Source organism: Pomacea canaliculata, linkage group LG6, assembly GCF_003073045.1.
Source record: "Pomacea canaliculata isolate SZHN2017 linkage group LG6, ASM307304v1, whole genome shotgun sequence".
Lineage (NCBI taxonomy): Eukaryota > Metazoa > Mollusca > Gastropoda > Architaenioglossa > Ampullariidae > Pomacea > Pomacea canaliculata.
Genome location: NC_037595.1, coordinates 24,100,811 through 24,123,514, shown reverse-complemented (window position 1 = coordinate 24,123,514; position 22,704 = coordinate 24,100,811). Strand labels below are relative to the sequence as shown.

Sequence of the window (22,704 nt, the reverse complement as noted above, 5' to 3'; positions counted from 1 at the left end):
AGAATGCATTAAGCTAATTTTTTTATTTTCAGTCTGCATGTTGACAAGAAACCTGTTATCAGAGGTCAAAGTTGTCACATCATGATTTACACAGATATGCCTTATTAACACTGGTCCCAGTTCTCTCACTGGCCAAGGTTTTTATAACCCAAGCATATTCGTGTGGTGATGTTTGTTGGTGTGTACAAACATCTGTGTATGCATGTGATGTTTGTGTGTATAAACACGTGGGCATGTGGCGATGTTTGTATGTGTGTATATCTGTGAGCATGTGGTGGTTTGTTGAACATGTGGGCAAGTCTGGTGATTTTTGTATTAATATTTTGTATTAATGTATGTGATGTTTGTGTGTACAAACACCTGTGTGTAGGTGTGCATGAACATCTGTGTGAGCATTTGTGTGGTGATGTTTGCTAGTATGAACATCTGTGGGAATGTGTCAGAAAGAATTGACTGTCTCCAGATGCAGCTTACTGGAGTCACAAGCAGTCACTCTGTCCTGCAGGTGGCAACACTGATTGCAGGAAACAATAACAGCAGCGTTGGTGGCATCACTGAAAGTGTCTGTTCTTTTTTTGTTACAATAAACACCTTTTACAGTAAATCAAATATATGGTGAGAAACTCCAATTGACATTTTCACTTTGCCTAGACATCCATTTACATTATCTTCTATCATGCAACAATCCACACGTCCAAACACTGCTCATGTACAACAGACTGTAACAACAGACCAACAGTGTCATTTTCTGGTTGATTTATTTTCAAACAATAAGCTGATTACAAAGATGTGTCACGTAACCACAGAGCTGGTCACTGAAATTCTTCACTTCATACACTTCAAAGTGTTAAAGTGACCGATGCAACTGATTTACAAAGTATAGCCATCTCATTCTCATAACCCTGATCAACCAGCCTAGAATCTCTTTGTGCCTGCTAAAGCAGTTTGAGACATCTGTAAAATACAACCTTCATGAAATAAAAAATAATTATGAATCATAACATTTCACTCATCACATTATCAAACAGCCATAAAAAAACACAGCACTTGTGATTACTGTATAAAATTAAATAAAGCTTGAGACTATTATATTGCAAACTCATAAAAGAGAGAAAAAGAGGGATACCAGAGGGATTGGGTCATCTTTCTGTACAAATTACAAAGTTATCAAAACAAAACCAACAGATTTTCAATAACCACAGCAACCAACAGGACATCAACACAATGCATCCACAGCCATAACTTGTCCAAATCTCACTTTTGAACTGAAGAGTTCCGTCTTCAAATGTTAACTTTGCAACATAACTTTAGAAAACCAGCTACTGACAAACACTAGCAAATAGGCCAGCTTATGATAACATAATTTTGCACCATCCCCATAGAAATCCTTTGTATCCTATTAACCTAAGGTTACATCATAACTTTTCTTTTGGAGTTGTAAAGTATGCGTTTAATAGCCTTCAAATACCTCTAATATAAGAAAAATTCTGGTCTTCATTTCACAGAAAGCTTAAGTGATCAGGGAGCAAGTTTCATTCACTCTTTGCATTATCGACCTGTAATAGAGGTTGGCTGAAGCTGCACCGTTTCTTTAGAATATTTAGGCAGCTATTTAGCTTTATTACACAATAAAAGAGAGCACTGCCCAATAAAGATACAAGAGAACATTTTGACCACTCTGGCTTGGGGCATCAGCTGTCATCAACATGCAACCTTCAGACACTGCCCATTATTACCACTGCAGTAAATACCTTGGGTGCAGTGTGTTAAACAATGGACAATGTTTTACTTACAAGCAGGTATTCATAAAAAGCTGAGCAATTGCATTCAGCAGTTCCAAGTCACAAAATTTGCTTAACCAAACTGCTTTTGCTTCAAAGCTCTTTTTCTGCCTAGCAAAAACTGAAATAAAACTGCTCAAAACAAATCACAAGGGAGATAAAAAAAACAAAAAAGCATGATTAAACTAATTAAAAGACCCGCATCACTGTCTAATTAAGAAACTTCCAAGTTTCACCACAATGATCCAACATGTTAGAGCTGTATGAGTACATATAGAAAGTGTTTATACCTTTCTACTCTATTGCAAACTGGAGTCATTATCCCCGTTTCATTATTGACTCTCCAAAGAGTTCAAATAAGCAATAATCTGGATGAAAAAAAAAAATGTGAAAAATAATGCTGTTTCATGTTTTTTAAATTTCTTTAGCAAATGTTTGCTTCGTCATCTTTCAAATTACGACAGAACACTTGACAGCCATGGTACACAGAAAGTGCACCATGTTAATCTCAAAGCAATCAAAGGAGAAACTAAAAAAAAAAAAAAAAAAAAATTCAAAAAGCTAGAACATGACTTCTAATGTGAAAAAGATTGTTATTCAACAAGAAATTTAAGACTTACAAAGCAATTTTTATATTTGCACAAAACTTGTTATAATCTCAAAATTATGTCTAAAAACTATTCAAATTTCTCATTTTTTAGCTGCGATGTTTGATGCTTCCCCCCCCACCCAAGTTTTGAACATTTTGTTGTTTTTCCTCCTTTAGCACTGTGGTATTGAAAGCTATGATATTGTAAAAATGATTATGTCCTATCAATGCACTCAAAACAATCCAAGCAATATGGAAAATCACACCAACACATATCACAAAATCATCTTGAAAGATGTTTAAAGCACGGTGGAATGAGACTGACTGCCTGACATTTTTTTCTCCCCGATACATGAAGCAGCAGAACCTGTTTTATCAGCCATACTTTTCACTTTGTTTACGTCACATTTTAGGCACACAAACTTGGATTTAAATTAGTATACTTTCTATAAAAAAAAAGGTTGGTTTATTTCAGTATATGCTTTCCACACACACATGCAAAATAATAAGAGGAGGTGAACTCTTCAAATCTGTACATGGCACAATTTTATACTGTTGCATTACAAATCGCTCCACCAAATAAACGTTCACATGATAAGCAAATCTACTCTAGGAATTCCCAGAATACATTTACAAATCTAGACCAATCTCTTATATACCTGTCATGCATCTACTTCATAATCTCATAAATATCACTAACTACCATGTTCAAATTGTGACTAAAAAGTTGTTTTTTGGATGCTCAACTGTTTCAATAAAAATTGGACTCTGTTCTTAGAAATGGGTTGACAAACTCATGTACCCTCAAATGGACTCATTTCCTTCAACTTAGTACCATGAACACTATTTTTAATTAAGACCACATCACACTGCTTTTGTGGTCAAAGATTACCTCTCTTTAATGATTAGCACTATATCCTCAGTCGTCTCCCACGGTGGACTGCATGTCTCTTGTACAATTGACTCTTGAGACTGTTTAATGGCCAATTCTAGTCAGTCCATGATTTATGCTAAACATGCTGATAACTGATAGTTCGAAACCTCTTATTGCCGGCACTATTTTGCCATGACTAGGTACTGCTGATTTCTTGCAAACACCAGTGATTCTTCAACTTTGATACAGTTAAAGAGCTTAAAAGACCAAAAAAAAAAAAAATAAAAAAAATACAGAAATCAAATTGATTTTAAAAAATTGTTGGCCCTCCTCATGTTGATACTACAGCAAACAAGACATTTTATTACTAAGGAATTTATTGACTGGGACGTTTTGTCAGCAGCCATGAAGCATCTGTAATCCAGTTCACTACCCATAGCAACCACTACTAATTAATGATTGCTTTACTCTTTCTATGTTACCTGCGATTTCCGTTATGTTTTGCTAAGTGTAAAGCCACTGTTATTTACCAATAACAAATTGAATGAAATATAAACTTTTAAAGATATTTCTGTTTTCATAGCTAAGCATGCCATAAATTGCATGTTATAAATATACTTCACAAAAATAATGTGCTATTTAATTTTAATATTTACTTGAATGGCTGAATTTGAGAAATTCTTTCAAAAACATTGACATGAATCATGCTTTATTAGTTTTAAAAAAAAACAACTGATGACATACTAACTCAAGCAATAACTTGTGTTCTACTTTAAAATGTAATCTATTTGTAATGCCAGTATGTTTATATAACTTACACACAAAAATTTGTCACACCAGGTGACCATAGCCTAACACTGTATCTGACAAATTTTATCTACTTATGTTAATACAAGGTATGAGAGAGAGAGGAAGAAAACCCCCTCAAACAAGCGAACAATTTACCATTGCAAAGAAAAATCTGTTTATGCTTTCATGCACAATACATTAAGCATACCCGACACAGGCATTCAGTAAGATTTTTCCATTTAGGCATCACAGAAATAAGGTTAAAATAAAAACATCAATATGAAATCCACTTTTAGAAGGAACCTTAGAGTGGTCCAAGCAAAAGCTGTGTATTGCATGAGTTCTGGATTTGTTTGACTATGAAAAGAAAAACAAAACTTCAGCACACACCCATCTGCTTTGGCAACACCCACATGCTGCCAACAGTAACAGTCCAGCACTGGTGATGTGAATATGGCATATTCCCCACCTCTATGACAACATCTGATGAGGTCATGCATTTCGAACACACACTGCTGGCAAGATCTGGAGGTAAGTTTAGCAGACTATCATCCGACGAACAAAGCCGTCAGTCCAAGGCACTACAAGTGCAGCAAATCTGCAAAATTTCTTTTCCATTTACCACCAGGAATCATCTGGAATAAGCTTTTAACAGGCAGTTCTCTTGCATGAAGCCAACAAATCACACCACATATAACCTTGATGCACGAGGCAGTTTCTGTTTTAAGAACTTTTCACTGAAGCAGAAATTGAAATTCAACTGTGGCAGACAAATGGGAGGGGTAAGGAGCTGTGTGGGAAGTCTGATGACTATTGTGAAAACAAAGGTTTGTTTTATTTGCCAAAGCTGCTGTTAAGGGAAGGAAAATGTCTCACGTTGGTCAAAATATAAGGGCAGAGGGAGGTAACAAAGAAAATAGGTGGAGATGAAGGCCACATGTTTGCAAAACTTTAAACAGGATGCCGCAGATTAACAAGTGGGTGAGATTAAGGGACTGACTTAGTATTAGCAGGACTGACTGGCAGATACGGCTAATGCCGCATATTTCCAGAGAAGACACCAGCACTGACTTAATCCACATCAGGTGGCAACTGAACTTCTGGGTATGGCTCTGATGGCGATGGTTGAGGTGGTATGACGTTGATAGTACCATCTTGAGCCTGCTCCACAATTGGCTGCGGGTGGTCAACATGGGTGGCCCCAGGATCCCCTGCTGTGTTCAGATTAGTGATAGACTTGCTGCGAACACACTGAAAATCAACATGCCTACTCTTGGCCTCTTCTTTTTCCCAAGACATGCGAAGAAACGGCCTCTGGACATAGTTGTATATCACTGTTCAAGAGTAGAAAGAACAGAAGCACATTACTATTGTCATGTAAGATATAGAATACTCCCGGCTTAAAAATTACCACTGAAAAGCAATTTTTTTCTTTGAAACAAGTTACCAAACATGAATGGTTTTCATCAACACGGTGTAATAAATTTAACTCAGAACGACAGACAAAGATGCTAAAATATTAAGATCAGAAGCATCCTCTAAAAATTAAAACCAATATTTCAATTACAGTGATAAAATACCATACAAACAGTACACAAATTGTTGAGTGACAAACAGTGACTTTAATCAACATTGACATTCAAAAATACAATTATTCCAAAAACAAAATAATAGATTATATACCAAAACCCATGGGAATTTTATAACCAGAAAATCATTTTAGTATAAATTAAAAACTTCTTGATAATTCAAGAGGTTTTAAAGAAATAACCAATTAAAAAATGCTACCAATGAATTTGGTAAAGGAAAACTTTTATTTTCAACGATTAATTTCAGCCAATATAAGTTCACACAATATCCTTAAGTTTATCCATTTCTTAACATTTTTTAACTGCCACAGCAAAAGCCTATCTTAAGATTTTTGTAGTTTGCTATGCAGTTGCTGCATTTTCAGCTAGTGAAAATTTCTTTCCACTAAGATTCTTTTCACTCATAAATAAGACGATATTCTTCAAACTTTGCATCAATCACTGCTGAGTTGAAACAAATAAAATTTCTGCCACTCTGCTAATGATTGAAGCGCTTAGAGCTAGAGATGCAAACCAATTGTATCACATTATTTCCAATGTTTAACTAAACACAACAAATAAGAAAAAAGCATGACTGATTTGCCAAAAGGTGACCCTGAAAACTTAAAAATATTTAAAGCTTAGGCCTTTAGTTCATGTAAGAAGCTAGTGGGGAGAATGCTGATTCCAACACTACAGGTGTTGGGCTTTGCACAATTACCATTAATACCCAAGTCTTTAAAAAAAAAAAAAAAAAAAAAATCCATTTTTGGTATGAGGCTTGGGTAGACATGAAAATTAGATTTATTTACCATCTAAGCACTGTTTTCCAAGTGAACATTCTGCATAAGCCATCGAAGTATCTAAATTTGATGTTATCTAAAATTTAACAGGTCACCCCAGACAATGCAACTTTCTGAAACGGCTGCTCATCTTACACTGTGCACTCAAACATCCGGAGTGTTTCTTTTCCCGCCTGCTTCAAAGAACTGTAACAAATTATACAGATCATTCTAATAAAGGTCATAATGATCATTTTTAGTTACCTTCAGCTCTGCCCCCTGGACGCCTTTTGATTTTTTCTTTGTATGTAGGATAGCCTGAAAAACACAAAAGAAAAATGTTCAGATTTCTCCTTTGCAGAATTTAGTCCTTGCTGTAATTTTATCCCACTTGAGAAATCAACAAAGAATACATTTCAGCTTATTCCATTAACTCTTAGAAGTACAGAAGCTACTAAAAGGACAGATTATCAGCTATGCATTTTGAACTTAACTTTAATGAGTTACTGGAGACAATACATATCATTTCTAGATTCTTTTTGAAACTCTTACCATTTTTTTTTAAATCAGTGATATTCAAAGATTTTGTCAGCATTTCAAAGCACAGATTTATAGTGAAAAAAGGAATAGAGTAACATTAACCAGTATATAGAAAACAGGTGCCTCAGATACCAGAGGAAGAAGCACCTGTTGTTTAGTTACCTTCTATTCCTAGGCGGATTTTTTTCAAGCCTCTTTCCTTCAACACCTGCTTGGCCACATTGCGGTTTTCAATGTAACGGCAGAATCGGTTCATACATGTGCTGTTGATTACTGCCAATATTTTTAAAAAAAACAACATAAAAGTTTGGATTTTTTTCCAAAGCCTTAAGTACAACACCTACTTGATAGGAAAATGGTTAAAAGAAAACTACTCGGAGTATACTTATATCTAAAAAGTCTAAAAAGACATAAGTGTAACAGTAGCAATCAATAATAGGTAAGAAAAGGGGGAAGAAGCAACTCTTTTGATAAAATCATCAGCACACTTAAAAAGGAACACTTACTCTGAGTGTACTCTTCCCCCATCTGAGGAGGATACTCTTCATCCCATTCCAGCACATCATCGTCCATAAGCACTACTATGTGACACTCTCTGTCGCCACGCTGCCAATTGAAAAATGTCAATAATATGGTGCAATATTTTTGCCAGACCAGGTTATACGTGTTAAAATCATAATAACAGAATAGCAGTTACTTTTACGTATAGAATAGGACTTGAAAATTATGCCATACCATCAACACGTGCTAGCTCAATAGGAAAGGCAAAAACATCATAGCAGTCTTTAAAAAGATTTTTTAAAAAAGCTTTGGTGACAACAGCGACATAATAAGTGGTGCTTACGTTAGCAGACTTCACCATAAGCGGTAAAATAAGCTCTTCAAGATATTCTTCAAACTGCTGGCGTGCACCATCATTAGACAATTCATGTAGGAGGCCCCCTGAAACAAACAAAAAATAAATCTCTTGCACAATGATGATGACGTTGATGTCAGCGATGTAATGCGCAACATCACAGGATACTCAACATATAATTCAGAATTTTTAAATAACAAAATATACATAACAAAATAGATGCCATGGCCAAACGAAGGCAGGCAATGAAGCAATGTGTAATGAATCAAAAAGCATATCAAATTATAGCATAATGACTGCAACATCATTACCATCGCAGAAAGGAAAAACAAAACCTCTCCAAAAAACAAGCATATTCGATAAATCTGCTGCCAATAAAGAATACACTTTGTAAAAGTAAACATGTTATGCCAATAAAATTATCATCCAACCTTCAAATACACCATCATTGTTAAAAGTAAAATAAAAACATATTATAAAATAATAGCGCAGAATATCTTTTTAAAAGATAACTGAGGTGTCTTACTGAGATTTTGGCACTTGATGGTTTCAGCATTGAATGGAATGAGCAGATAGTCACAGGCCTCCCTCAGCTCCTGAACTGGAACGCATGGAGGACAGAATACTTTGCCAGATTTGTAGAAGTCCTAAGCAGGAAAAAAAAACAAAAAACCCAAAGCCTGAAGTCAGCATTGCACGACACTAGAAAACAAAGTTGTAGGTTTTTCTATATTAGCACTGATTAAGCAATAACAATACTGCTACAAAAACAGACAAAACCCATATCACACCAAAGCCAACAGAAAAAAAGCAACTCTTCACATACCAAAATGGCCCTAAAAATTGTGGCTGAGATCCCTTCAGCAACTTCATATTCACCCCGTTCATTGGGTCTTGTGAAGTTGTTTTCAAGTGATGAAGTGAACATTCTGTGACCATTAGACAGCAAAAATATATTGAATTTCCTTTAAGGAGTTACTGTCACATTGATCTTTAACAAAATAAATAAGACACTCAATCACCTGACACATTTCTAACATTGTTAAAAGTCATTAATAAAAGATCCTATTTTCTTACAACAACTCAACATCTTGTTTAATGATATTCCTGAAAAAGCAATATAAATTCTTTTGGGGTGAGAATTAAAAAAAAAGGCATTTTTCCTGCCATCATTATAAAACAACCAACACACTGTCAGATATTCAACACTGTATATTATTTAGTTAACAGAAACCTGGTATGATGCATGACACCTGACTACCCACCTGCCAAGCATGGTCTCAGGATGGGGCTTGAACAGCTCAGCATCTACGATAAATCGAGTGTCATCTACAACCAGGGTCAGCTTCCCAGAGCTTGTTGGCCGGGGACTGGAACAAAAGATTGGTTCGATCCACTCCACAGCCTTGCAGTGATCACCCCGGCAGCCGGCATGACCTGATATATTGCTGGTATAATAATGAGGTTGCGGCAACACCAGGTTGTGTGGCCTGTAGACCCCTGTTTGCTTGTTTTCGACATCTCGAAAATTAGACGTCATTGCAGCAGCTCGCGCTATGGCAGCAGCAACAGAGGGACTGGTGCTACGAGGCTCAGGCCCACAATCCTCATTACTACTGGTGTTGTCCAGGCTCATAGACCTTGTGCGGTTCACTAGGCACGGTTTGGACCGAGGTGGATCAATGGAGCTATAGACAAGCAGCATAAAGAATGATGATCACTAGACACTTTCTTCAGATTTCAAATGTTATGTTTAAGGTGATATTATTTAAATTGACATAGTTTTTTTTTTAAATAAATAATCTAAAATCCAGATGCAAATAATAGCAACAATGATTATTTTATAGAAGCATTTGAGGAATCAAACGAATGTCTTCTTTTAAAGGGATACTAAAGGGTAGTGATAAGGCTGTGGCGACGGTCAAACGTTTCAAAACTATATTTAGTTACTATTACAGAGCACGAGAGCGATACAGGAGAAATAAAGGATTCGTTTCTCACTTAATTACCACTTATTAGCACTATGTCGGTTGCCGATGTTCATAAAAAATCGAAAAAAAATCCAGTGAAATCGACCCTTGTGTCCTTCCGCCGAGTAGCTACGATAGCTTTTCCCGAGATGAGTCAAGCAGACGAGTCTTTTGTGACGTCACAAACGACAGGAAGTGTCTGTGGTCATTGCTAGGATAGTGATCGGTGGTGTTCTCTTAGTTAGATTTGTGATCTCCAAAGTCATTAACTATCGAGATGGCCATGAATAATGTTCAATTTTACCAATTTGAACCACTTGCATCAGCTCACAATCGACTGCACATCCTCGGAGGACGAGGAAATGTTGCAGCAGTCGAAGCACAAAGCAGGTACGTAGGACCAGAGATCTGTAGGGACAGATCTCTGGTAGGACTATAGAAGTAAGTCATACTGTGTGCACGGGAACAGAAAGTGAAAGCATGCTTTACCTTCAAGCACTTTAAATAAACATAATGCACTCAAACTCTTTACACTGGGCATTGTTGTTGACGAATTCACTTCGTAGTGTACTTAAAAACTAAAATTACATTTGGTATGCTAATTATTTCCTCACAAACACCAGGATATTCACATTGTATATGATAATTTGGGTTTTAAGTGAACTTTCCTAAGGATAGTTTAAAAAAAATTAAATAGTTTGAATATCTGTATTTAAATATTTTTGAAACAGACTTTTAATATAATACTACTTTGCAGCCTTTTTTGGGGGATATAGTTTGAATAATTACACTAATGACTTACTTTATAACAACGATGGATAGAATTCAAGCAGAAACGTTTGCTTTATATGTTATTATGCCTGTGCTTTTAACTTATATGTTTGTTGTTCTAAATGTGTATTTACATAGATTCATTTATCACAGTTTCAGACTGGTGCATTTGTTGAGCATTGTGAGGAATGGCCACAACAATGTTGAAGCATAAAAAAAATGTAGAGTAAAAGCTTAAAAGTGAATTGTCGAGAAAATGTCCCTATACATCATGAAAATTGTTACATTTATCCAAATCCAGTTACTGGACACACTTCATATCAGATGCATAAAATACTTTCATGTATCTGACATGAATTGTAAAATAAAATCTTCCCTTTGTTAACATTAATTTCTTTTATCTGTTCAAACTCAGGTATGGGACACACTTTATCTTTATGTCCAAAACAAATCTTGCATGCATCTGCATTTTTATTTTACAAACATCATTTTTGAAATACTTGGTGCTGAATTTACCTTTCATTCTTTATTTTCTTACAAACTAATAATAATGCAAGGAAAACTGTGTGAGAACTGATTTCTTTCTTTCACATAATATACAGACATGTGGCTTAATCTTTTATTTCCTCAAGTTCCACTGCATGTGAATTTTTCATTTGATTGCTCTGTAAGCATTTAAAACAGTTTCAACAATGTATTTTTCATAATTTTCTTAATTCTTGCACAGTTATGGATTCCAATAAACCAAGTGGAATTTGAGACACATGTGTGTTGTGTACTTGTCAAAGGTTGAACATTTAGGAAGCCTAAAGAGTGTGGCTGTTGATGTCCAGTAGAATAATGATGGCCACAGGAGCTGTCTTCATATGGTTATAAATTGATTTGACTTCTATGTGACACTCATCTATAGTTGTGATAGAGGGGTTGCTACACTGCCTGCAGACACTCAGCAGCTCCTCCAACTTCTTTTCGTGAATGATAAATTTTTTTCCAGGAAGGGATTGTTGCCCAGTTCATCTTTCTGAGAATTCCTAGAGACAAATATCGAGACTAAAATCATAGTTAAAACCATAAATCATTTTATATGCTAAATATCAGCTTAAATTCTTGTGCTAGCATGTTTCTGATATAAACTATCAAGTACTGACTGTTAGTAACTGCAATATAAACTTTGTTTACTGGTGCTCCTTGACTGCTGAATTATTCCACTCTGAGGTGTCATTTTCATTTTCTGACTCCCATATCAATATCAGGATCACACCTAGCAGACATTTATAGACACAATTTCTTTCTTTTTCATTTCATTATGAAAAAAATTTATCCACATAAAAAATTTTTACAAAGCCATATAAAATTATTTTTTATCTAAGTGTTTTAAAACTGCACATATTTTTGGCCTTGAATATCCTTATAAGAAGAAAATATTCTGGCACAGTTTGTGGAATTCATGCCAATTTTAGATAAAAGAGATGTGTAATAGAGAAAAGAACTACAAAGTGGCCATTACCTTTCAGGATTGGAGCTGAGATCTGGGTCTGGACCTCTTATTTAAGCACAGTTGAACTGTTTGTTGTGACTGACTTGTTATAGTCTGAACATTACAGTTTTATAAGTAATCATTCCACAAAACATTAAAACAATAATAAAAACATGTATGATTATACCATGTGATCAAGCTATTATTATTTTTAATTCTTTACAGTATCCAACATAAAACACAATCATTAATATTACTCTAATTTTCAAATGTTGAAATATCAATTCTAACTTCCGCAGTGTACTGCACATAGATTTCACTACTATTGTTGATAAGCTCATTATGTAGGAAATACCTTTCACATGAATTTTATTGTTTTTAGATTTCATAAACAAATAGGCTGTCTTTTCAAAAATATGAACTTAAAAATATTTAATTTCATAAAAAGCAAACAATGATTTTAAAAAATAATGTAACAAGTGTCAGGATTCCAACAATCATTTCTTTTACACTTGCAGTTTGATGCTGACATTTTTCATTTATTATGCATGTACTATGAATTTTTACCTATTGAAACCCGCTTATTATAAGTACCACATAACACGTTTATTGTTTTATAGATATATACAGTCTTTGATATATGTATATTGTAATGCTATCTACCAATAATAATGAATAGTGCATTTTGTAAACACAGTAACAGTACATAGCACTGACACTGACCTGTTTATGCTGTAGTCGTTTGGCAAGTGAAACTCGTCTGTCAGATAGATCCTTCATTCTTTTTCGAGAAATTTCATTGTGTTTGAAAAATGGTCGGAATTGCATCTGGCAGAAGCTGTGCCTTGAAGGCCAAATCTAACTGTTCGGACATTTCGGGTCCGCGGCTAGTAAAGCACTGATCGTCAACAAAATGCTTGCACACAACACTCCCACTCTCTGGGCTCCCAAACGTGTGGCATCGAGCCTTGTTATTGTATGACACACTCTTTTTGTAAGGCTCGATCTGTCTTTCGGAAAATGATGACGATGTCGAATCTTTTCCCATTTTTTCGTGGCAATCGGGTGCAGGCATGGTTCGGTCTCACATGTAAGCAATCCTACTCAAACGTCATAAGGTCACGTGACCGAGAACGAGAGTTCGTCGAAGCAGACGAAAGAGTCCGTGTAATTTCTCTTCTTAAACGCAACATTCTACTACAAACCTTCAACTTTTTTCACATGAACAGACATGAAAATAGACGAGATTCAAATTGATCCTACTATTTACGAGTTTCTAAGCAGTTTAATTTTCCCTTTAGTATCCCTTTAATAATTAACTAATAGTAAGATATATAAAAGTTAAGATGCAGCATAATTTAAAACTAAAACTAATTTAAGAAACCACACACATTCACTTAACACACAGCAGTCGAGTGAATGCTATAACTATAAATGATCATACCTTGTTCTCTTGATGCAAGTTTTCCTGGAATGGTGGTCCTCCGTCTCTGAATATTCTTCTGTGTCACTACTATAGTGATCGTATTCTCTTCTATCCCTAATACGATTGTGACGCCTATGGGCCATTCCACAAACCAGCCAGAGACACTCGCGCTGTCTCTTAGCCAGCCCAGGACTATGTCATGTAGTACCCTGCTATGCTCCTGCATAATAGATATCTTCAATTACTAATGGTTATAAAATGTAAATGAAAATTGGTATGAACTGTAAACATGAAAGCTTGTATCATCCAAGTGTGTCTAGGTAAACATTAGTCTGCTGTTGCATGGTACAAGGGACTTAAGCATGAATCTCTCAAAGAAAACTGCCTTAGACTTCAGGATGAACAAAAATATGCAGCCACCAATACTATTCATGGTGACATCATGACAGTTGATGCTATATAATAAACACAGTGATAATAAAGTTGATTTATTTAGCACTTAGCCTCAACATCAAAGGCAGGCTTACGTGCTGTACAAAAAATAAAAACTACACATAGATGGCCTCAAAGGCAAAGTGTGGACTGTAAGCCCTGTTAATGTAGCTACTGATGTTGAAATAGGATAAATACCATCAGCATACATGCAATCCACAGCCTTGCTGAACCTTCACAGCAGATGCCAGTCACAGATATAGAGGTCAAAGGTTATAATTCTTTAAGGATGAAGGGAGGTCTCGTAAAATTGCTCCAGGTGCACAGATGATGTAGACACAAGGATTAAGAACCACACACAGGTTTGCAGAAATCCATCACCGACCTTTTTTGGGTTGTCAGGGAGTGAGGTATTGGAGACCTTACTTTCCTTGGGGCCAACTTTACAGAAGAGCAGTACCCATATCCTCTCCCTCTCTACCTTACCTTCCCCAGCCCTCTTTGGCATCAGGTACCCAATCCTGCCTGCTGGGTCAATGATGGGGGAGAATGGTTAGCCAAGTGGATAGAGCACTGGCACCCAAACTAAGAGGTGATCTGGTTAGATATCCATGTAGCGCAATACACTTCCCCCAGTCAACCTAGCTGGCAGAAATGGGTACTTGACTCCAAAGAGGGTTGGGGAACATAAAGAAGCAGGGGAGAGATCGGCACCTCCCTCACTTAAAGCTGGCCCCAAGAGGTATCTAACACCTCATTCCCCAACAACATGAAAATGCAGGCACTATCTTTATCAGTTAACTAAAATGGGATGTTAATATATGGGATATAACTGTCAGTCAGGGTTAACGATGTACCAACATGTACAAATTTGCTGACAAGTAGTTTGTAAATTTATTAGCTGCCAATCCACATGCCATCCAGTCTATACATCAGGAAAATTGATGGACAATAATATGCAACCTGTCTTATTATGCTAGTCTTCACTATTAAAGGTTTGGTGAGTTTGCTGTTGTGGATAACTATGCAGGATAAGTCTTCGTACAACCCCTGGGTAATGTTTGTGAGCTTAGGAGGAATTAGTTGTTCATCTGCCTCTATATGTTGTCCCTATCTACACTGTTGAAGGCCTTCTCAGAATCCACAAAAGTTATATAAATGGAGGATTACCATTCGATAGATTGCTCAATGATATGGACAGTGGCGATGTGGTCAGTACATGATTTATACTGGTGAAGCCCTGCTTGTTCTGGTCTCAGTCTTTTGTCTATTACCTCCTTCAGTCTCTCTAGTATTACCTTTCTCAGAACTTTGCTGGGAATGTGTAACAGCATGCACCTGCTCCACACCTGTTCAACTGAACAATCCCGTGGTATCGAGGTCTAGCTCAACGGGCACGGTCCCGTGGGACACAGCGAATGACCGTGGCCCAGTCCAGCTCTGTAGCGCTGACCTCATTTAAGTAAAGCGAAGGCGACCATCAAAAGACTGCTCGGTGCTAACCAATGCGAGGCCCACGCAAATAATCATGATACCAATAACATGTTTCTTATATACAGTCAAATCTCGCTACTATGCCACCTACCGGGACCGAGCAAAAGTGGCATAGTAGCGAGAGTGGCATAATACAGAGGGTTCGTAAAAACGGCTTTATTTGCTCAAGTTACCCGTCAGTCCAAAGCTCTCAAGAATAGTCGGCTGGCGCTAGCTGTCTCCTCCCATTCTCCCCCTCACCTCTTCATCCTCCACCCCTCCCAACCATATCTGCACACCTGCATCCTGTCGCTAGTCGACCCCCTCCCGCTCTCCCTCTGTCACGTGACTGTCACCCGGCCAGCGACCTACCCCCATCGTCACCCTCCACCCTCCCTGTGTGCGTGCTAGGTTCCATCCACCTAACTGCGATGTCCCACACTACCATAGAGTATAATAATCGAGCACTGTGCGGAATTTCACAACTTGTGCCTTTTAACAATCACACAAAAGTGGCATAGTAGCGAGAGTAGGGGGTGGCATAGTAAATTTTTTTTTACATTGAATTTATAGTCGGGACCGAGCAAAAGTGGCATAATACCGAGAGTGGCATAGTAGCGGGGTGGCATAGTAGAGAGATTTGACTGTATTGTATTTTATTGTCTTTATAAGTGCTTCTATATACAATATGTTTTGGGGATTTTTTGGTTGGGTTTTTTTTTACGATCAGTCAGATGAGATACCTCAGATGAGATAGTCAAACCAGTTGTACAACAGCTAAATAGCGTCTTTTCATTAAATTTTATAACTTGATAAAGTCATAGAATGTGAGAGCATGGTGGTCTTGCATGAGATCAGCGCTACTGAGCTGGACTGGGCCGCAGTCATAGGCTGCGTCCCGCCTGTTGAGCTAGACGTCGATACCATGGGATCGCTCAGTTGAACAGGCATGGAGCAGGTGCAGCATGATCTCCCACCAGTTGTTACACTGGGACAGGTCTCTTTTCATTGGTAACTAATTTCCAGTCTGTTGGGACAAACTCTTGTTACCAGGAGGAAATGTAGTATCATTGCTGTTGTTGCTAGGTCTGTCTTGAGTGCCTCTAGGGGTATGTCTGATGTCATAGACTGAATTATGTGTAAGAATGCTCAAGACAACACTTTCAACATCCAGAGGACCTTCACCAAACAGCTAGAGGATCTGAACTTTTTAACAGCAGTATGACCTGTTGTGGGATGTGTGGGACTGAGTAAGTGTGTTGTGTGGTAGTATGGGAATGTTGAAGTATTTTATGCCCCTGACGTGGACACATGTATTTCCGCTGAGGATTATAATAAACTTGTCTTGTCTTGAACTTTGCAGATGACATTAGTCTCCTATCTCATCAGGAACATGCACAAACCATACTGAGTAGACTATCGGAGGAAAAGGAAAAGACTGGCCTAAAAGTCAACATAAAGAAGACTGAAGTGATGAGAATAACAAGCAGGAACTCCCACTCCAACTTGAAAGAGGCCAAAACAGACTTGGAAAAGATCAGTTAAGAGCAAGGCAACGGATGCTGGAACTACATGGGTCTGGTGGAGGGGTGTTATTGCAACCCTTTGCTCGAGGAATAGCAAGGACTAAGCTAAAGCACATGCCACCCACTTCACTGGAGATACCGAGTTGATCTTCATTGACCAATGTAGCTTACCTCATGTTACTGTTGTTTTTATAGTAATTTATAACTGTATGTTTCTCAACTGCTTTCTAGTCAGTGAGCAAACCAATATTGCCCTCATGAAAAAAAAAAACCCTGTTTAGTTGAGGCATAAAGGTAAAATAACTATGACTGTCAACATTGTTTGAAGTCTCTAAAACTTTTATTCCTCTACTTACTTGTAACACAGCCCAAAAGATAAAAAAAGGAAAACATTTATGAACTGCTACCTACATTATCAGAATGGGGTTAGCGTTTCAGTTAGGTTTAAGGTTAACCTTTATAGCACGATACGATGAGCAACAATCATGGCTTTACCAGGGAAACAGGGAAGGCAATTTTTATTATCTTTATTGGAAAGTTCAAGCTTTTTCCCTTCCAAAAATATAAAGGCTCCTTGGTCTAATGTTTGCCCAAGAGCAGTAATGATAAATACAAACATCACCCACTGTGGTCTTCAAGGTCTTTATTGACATTGTCTTTGTAATACTTATACTTATGTGCAGAGCTATAAGGGTTAAGGTTAGGATTTTTGTCAGTGACATAGTAGTAAGTCATAGTGTCCATAACAACATGCGTCAATGTAGAGTAGACTCTCCTAAAGTTGTTCCAATGAAGTGAATTTTGTTTTGTTTTACAGATGTATGAGGAAACAAAGCATGTTTTAAAATTTAACTAAAATAGGTGAAGGCCCTTTTGGTTTGAAACACACTCACCAACCTTCTACACACAAACACACGTACCCATCAAAACAGAAACAATGAAGGGTGTGTACAGATTAAATATTCAGACAAGAATCTGGCACTAGCGATATGTGGGACTTAACGGAGAAGTCCGAGGAGCAGCAAGATAGACAACTACGTAATATTGTCACTCAACTGACATGTCTAACATTCTTGAAAATGTCTACTCAAGAGAAAAATACATTAAAGACAAATACTTTAATACCAAATATTATTTCTGATACTTATTTTAGCTATAAAATATATAAAAGAATGGCAATGAACCATGAAATAACAACATTTAGTACCTCTAATGTGGTGGTAGCACACGTACGTGCCACACCGTGTCTTCCATTACTGTCTGGTACGCTTCATTAACAATGCATGATGGGAACTAATGGAAATTCTCATATCAACCTTAAAATTAATAATAATAGATAACATCCTTTTGTTAAATAAAATTACCTTAATTTATGCCACATTTGTAATTGCGTCATAATACTATGATAAACTTTATAATAAATGCCAAAGGTCAATGAGGTTCTATTAAGGTTTAAAAAGTACAATGAAATTTTCTACTTTATGTTAAAGTGATTTTTAAATTTCAAATAAGATATTCTGTTTCTTTTATGTGCATATTACAAAAAATATCAAACTGCTCTAATACTACCATAATATGAGGTGGTAGAATCTATATAATTATATACATCGATCGAACGTCTACAAAAAGTCTTTAATCTTCGTAAAGACTCGAACAGACAGTGCATGGTTTGTGATCCTGACATTGACTTTGCCCATAACGTGCAGGGACCCAGCTGGTGCCTTCTTTTCCTTTGTTGCCCAATCCTCTATATTCTAGACCTAAATTTTTATGTTACTATATGTGTTTCTACTGCAATTACTTAAAAGGCATATAGTTTGTTATATATATATATATTTAAATATTGGTTTTTATCTTCAGATATATATATAAAGTCAGAGCTAGAACATGGGTTGCGAGGCCAATCTTGGTAAAATAAAAATAAAGCCTTTACAGAACCTCAACAGCCTTGACCTGTCCAGTGACGTTGTAGTAACCTATAAAATGTTGCTCTGGGATGAAAGCGAGGTAGTGTGTTGTCTTGCTGCGTCAGGGAACGTACGGACGAGTGCACTCTCTAAGTTCACGTATAATCGCTGTCGTGTGTCATAGCTGCGAGTCTCTAATACATTACATTTCGTGCTGATTCTCCATACCCTTAGAACAAGATGGCTGTGAGTCAGTGTCGTCAGAACTACCATGCTGAATGCGAGGCAGGCATCAACCGCCAGATCAACATGGAGCTTCACGCTAGTTACTGCTATCAGTCCATGGTTAGTGTCTTTAGACGATTAATTGATACTTATTAGAGACAATTCAGGTACATGTTTTTGTCAAATGTTTGCAGAATTATTTGGTTCTGTGCAAATACCAAAAGCAGCAAGCAACGAACATCTTAATTTTTTTTTTCCCCTTGGTGTGTGGTTATATACGTCGTGCACGTGTGACCTTGACCTTGTTCTGCTTTCCATGGAAAGCATGCAGCACGTTTCTCCTGTCATATGCATAGCTGTCAAACTTTATATTGCTACGTTTCTACTTTATGCTGGATATCACTCAAATGAACTTCTCCATTTATAGTCATCATGAGAATACACGAAACTACAAATGAAACTGAGAATTATTTATGGTCTTCCTGTGATGGTAAAAACTACCCTCCGAACAAATAATCAGCTGACATTGGGGAGTCAAGCAGTCAACCTAATGTGCCACTCTAGAACTGGTCAGAGCTTTAAATTAGTGTGACATCACAAGCCCTGGGCGTTATGAACACCACTATTGAAAAGAACAAAAATGAGGCTTGTGCAATGTAAATGTCATTTGACTCTTTTTCATAGCTCCACCTTGTATTGCTAGTGTGGTGTAGGCAATGCAAAGGTGCCTACTTGTATGAATGTTCTATATTTTTTACCAGTTTTTTTTTAAACTATTTTTTATATTGTTGTATACTCTCCACATCTCAGTTTCATTTTGTTCATTCCACATCCTGCTTTTCTCCTTTTTTTTTCCAATGGGTTGTTTGCACATTTGTAATACAACCATACTACCCAAGAGAGTTACCGAGAGACTTTCATCAATAACTGAATTTTTCATGTGGATACAGGCTGCATACAAAATGCTACAAACAAACCAATAGTTCATGCTAGACATGCGCATCACCAAACCAATGACACCGTGAGAAAAACATGAACTAAGTGCAGGTGTGAAAATTTGAGGATTAAGCAGTCGTCTTGAATATGCTAGAAAGTTTCAAAAAAAGATTTTCAGAAGTTTTAGATTTTAAGACTTTGGACATAGACACAGTTCAAAGAGGAATGTAAAGAGAATTCTAAACAGTGGGGCCTGTGTGGGAAAAGGCGTGTGCGCTTCATTTTGCAAACTAATGTATGGCACGGAGACAGATTGAGAAGACCGATGGAAAAGATCGACAGGTGGTAGTAGATCAGCTCAGACAGATGTGCAGGGACAAGGATTTGGGACAGAATACGGATAATAGTACCGTGGAATGTGGATTGTTTCTAGAAAGAGTGAGCATGTCTGCGAATGCACCCTCTTCTGGAACCTAGCCATGCCTATTACAGCAGTTTTCATTTAGACATGGTATTTTTTCAACCTAACCTAGAAACAGCTTGAAAGGAGTGCTGCTGAAGTAGTTCTCAAATCTCGATATTATTTGAGGCTGCTGTGTTTCAGATAAATGGTTGCTAATTGTCCTACAGCACCATCACATAGCAAATATTTCCATTTGTATGAAGGTTAACCGTGAAACTATTTTGCAGTAACACCATGGTTGTCAATGCCCTTGCTCATTTAGTTTTGGAAACTTGGTAGTTAGCATTGAATCACCAATATAATAGTTCAGGGTCAGCCCAACCAACCTGTAAGTGTTTTTGTCCTATCAAAGTAGTCATTTATCCATTTCAAAGAAGCAATCTTTGTCATGCTTAGTTAAATAGGTCTCAGTGTGCATAAACTCAAAATTGGTGGTACTTGCATAGTGGCAAAAATTAGAAACCACTATGTCTTTTAAAGTAATGTACTGTAAAACTGCCTAAAAGTCAACTGCTTTTCAGTGTTTCAAATATTGTATGATTCCTGCACTTAATTATCAAATATTTTGCTGTTACTTGTATATATGTGAGCATTCCTTTTTCTAACATTAGATAATATAACTTATTTTAAAATGTTTTAGGCATTCTACTTTGATCGAGATGATGTTGCTCTGCCAGGATTTTCCAAGTTCTTCAGTGAAAACTCCAAAGAAGAGCGTGAACATGCAGAGAAACTGATGAAGTTTCAGAACAAGCGTGGTGGTCGTATAGTTTTGCAGGATATCAAGGTAATTGGTTAAACCATCATGATGACAAATGATATCATTTGTAAATTTTATTTAGAAAGTATTCTTATAAATAGTTTGACTTGTTAATAATCTTTGCTCTAAAATTACAAGCTCTGTTCCATACACCATATTTGAGTATTCAAAGCCATTTTCACTCCAGTTGAGGTGGTAGAAAAGATTTATTTTGTCTAAATAGTATTCCTTTCACAATGCTAGTGCTTTTTCACACCCTTTCCTTTTGCTATATCAGGTTACCCTCAGTTCCTGTTCTTATTTGGTTCCTCTTTTCACTTTCTATATTTGAATTTATTTTTTATTAGTGCTGTTGTTATTTTTTTATAGTTCATGTTATTTGTTTGTTTTCCTGTCCATGTTTCGTTCTTGTTCTTAGGCACTGAGAGCATACTCCTTAGAAGTGTGACTCTGTGCTTTACACATTTTGCATTTATAATTATTATTATGTGAAAAAAATTGTTGGAGAACATATTGTTTAAGATCCAGACAATGCCCTTAAATGTTTTATTTTTAATTTTGCAGAAGCCTGACCGTGATGAGTGGGGTACAGGACTGGATGCTATGCAGGTGGCACTTTCACTGGAGAAGAGTGTCAATCAGTCACTTCTGGATCTGCATGAATTGGCTGCAAGCCACAGTGATGGTCAGGTAATAGCATTTGCTTAAGTTCAGATTTTTAATGTTGCATGTTATTAAAGACAGTTTTTTTTTTTTAAAGATTTTGAGGAAGCAGAAAGTAGAAAAAGATTAATTATCTGGGATGAACAAACCTGAGCCTGTACAGTATTTACATCATAATTGGTTATGCTGAAAAAACTATTTTAATGCTTGAAAATGTTGGTTGCTAAAACAGAAGGCAACTTGTGAGTGAAAGCTTATCAAAATATTGTGCTAGACATTACTGATAAACCTCTGAAACGTTTTCAGATGACAGACTTTCTGGAAGGAGAGTTCCTTCAGGAACAGGTCAAGGCCATAAAGGAATTGGGAGACCACATCACCAACCTCAAGCGTGTGGGCTCGGGCCTGGGAGAGTACATGTATGACAAGGAGAGCCTCAGTGACTAGGAAGCCTGTCATGTTCTCAAAATCGTGTGGATGCTGGAGCCACCATCTTTTATTAGTTGCTTTTTGCAGCAATAGCTCTGCAGCACAAGCAAGATTTGATCTCCTGAAAAGGAGATAGAACTTAGGAAAATTATTTTTTTAGATACACTTTTAATATGTCTCCACATCAAACTTTAGATTTTCGTTTTAATTGCTTAGGGTGGACTGAAGCACACACATTTAAGAAAAAAGGAGGAAGTCTCTATTACTAAATGGAAGTGTGGAAATAAAGAACAAAAATGTTTCTGTAAGGTGTGTTTCATGTAAAGGTGTGTCTCATGTAAAGATGAGTGTTTAACATTTAAGGGTCATTCTGCAGGCCTGGTTACTTGTACAATTTCCACGTATTTAGCTCAGTCTTGGTGTGACAAACACAGGTTGTGATTGTCCGGTTGTACAAATAGGATTTT

At 36.8% G+C, this 22,704-nt stretch overlaps 2 protein-coding genes across 3 annotated transcripts; one reads left to right on the top strand and one right to left on the bottom strand.

Moving 5' to 3' along the window:
* Positions 1 to 739: 739 nt before the first annotated feature.
* On the bottom strand, positions 740 to 18,129 carry LOC112565885 (BTB/POZ domain-containing protein KCTD20-like). 2 transcript variants are annotated; one of them, XM_025241742.1, is made up of 10 exons: positions 18,062 to 18,129; positions 13,442 to 13,643; positions 9,045 to 9,467; positions 8,606 to 8,708; positions 8,306 to 8,426; positions 7,768 to 7,865; positions 7,430 to 7,529; positions 7,086 to 7,196; positions 6,648 to 6,701; positions 740 to 5,367 (listed from the first exon to the last, which is right to left on the bottom strand). In XM_025241742.1, exons 2-10 carry the CDS (start codon positions 13,564 to 13,566, stop codon positions 5,105 to 5,107), a joined length of 1,398 nt encoding a protein of 465 aa, XP_025097527.1. In that variant the 5' UTR covers positions 13,567 to 13,643; positions 18,062 to 18,129; the 3' UTR covers positions 740 to 5,104. The 2 variants fall into 2 exon arrangements, with proteins under 2 accessions (XP_025097527.1, XP_025097528.1); XM_025241743.1 differs by lacking the exon at positions 18,062 to 18,129 and adding an exon at positions 14,065 to 15,424.
* Positions 18,130 to 18,831: 702 nt separating this feature from the next.
* Positions 18,832 to 22,540, top strand: LOC112566260 (soma ferritin-like). Its single transcript, XM_025242316.1, has 4 exons — positions 18,832 to 19,106; positions 21,026 to 21,172; positions 21,710 to 21,835; positions 22,115 to 22,540. The coding sequence occupies exons 1-4, from the start codon at positions 19,002 to 19,004 to the stop codon at positions 22,253 to 22,255; spliced, it is 519 nt and encodes a 172-aa protein (XP_025098101.1). The 5' UTR covers positions 18,832 to 19,001; the 3' UTR covers positions 22,256 to 22,540.
* Positions 22,541 to 22,704: the final 164 nt, after the last annotated feature.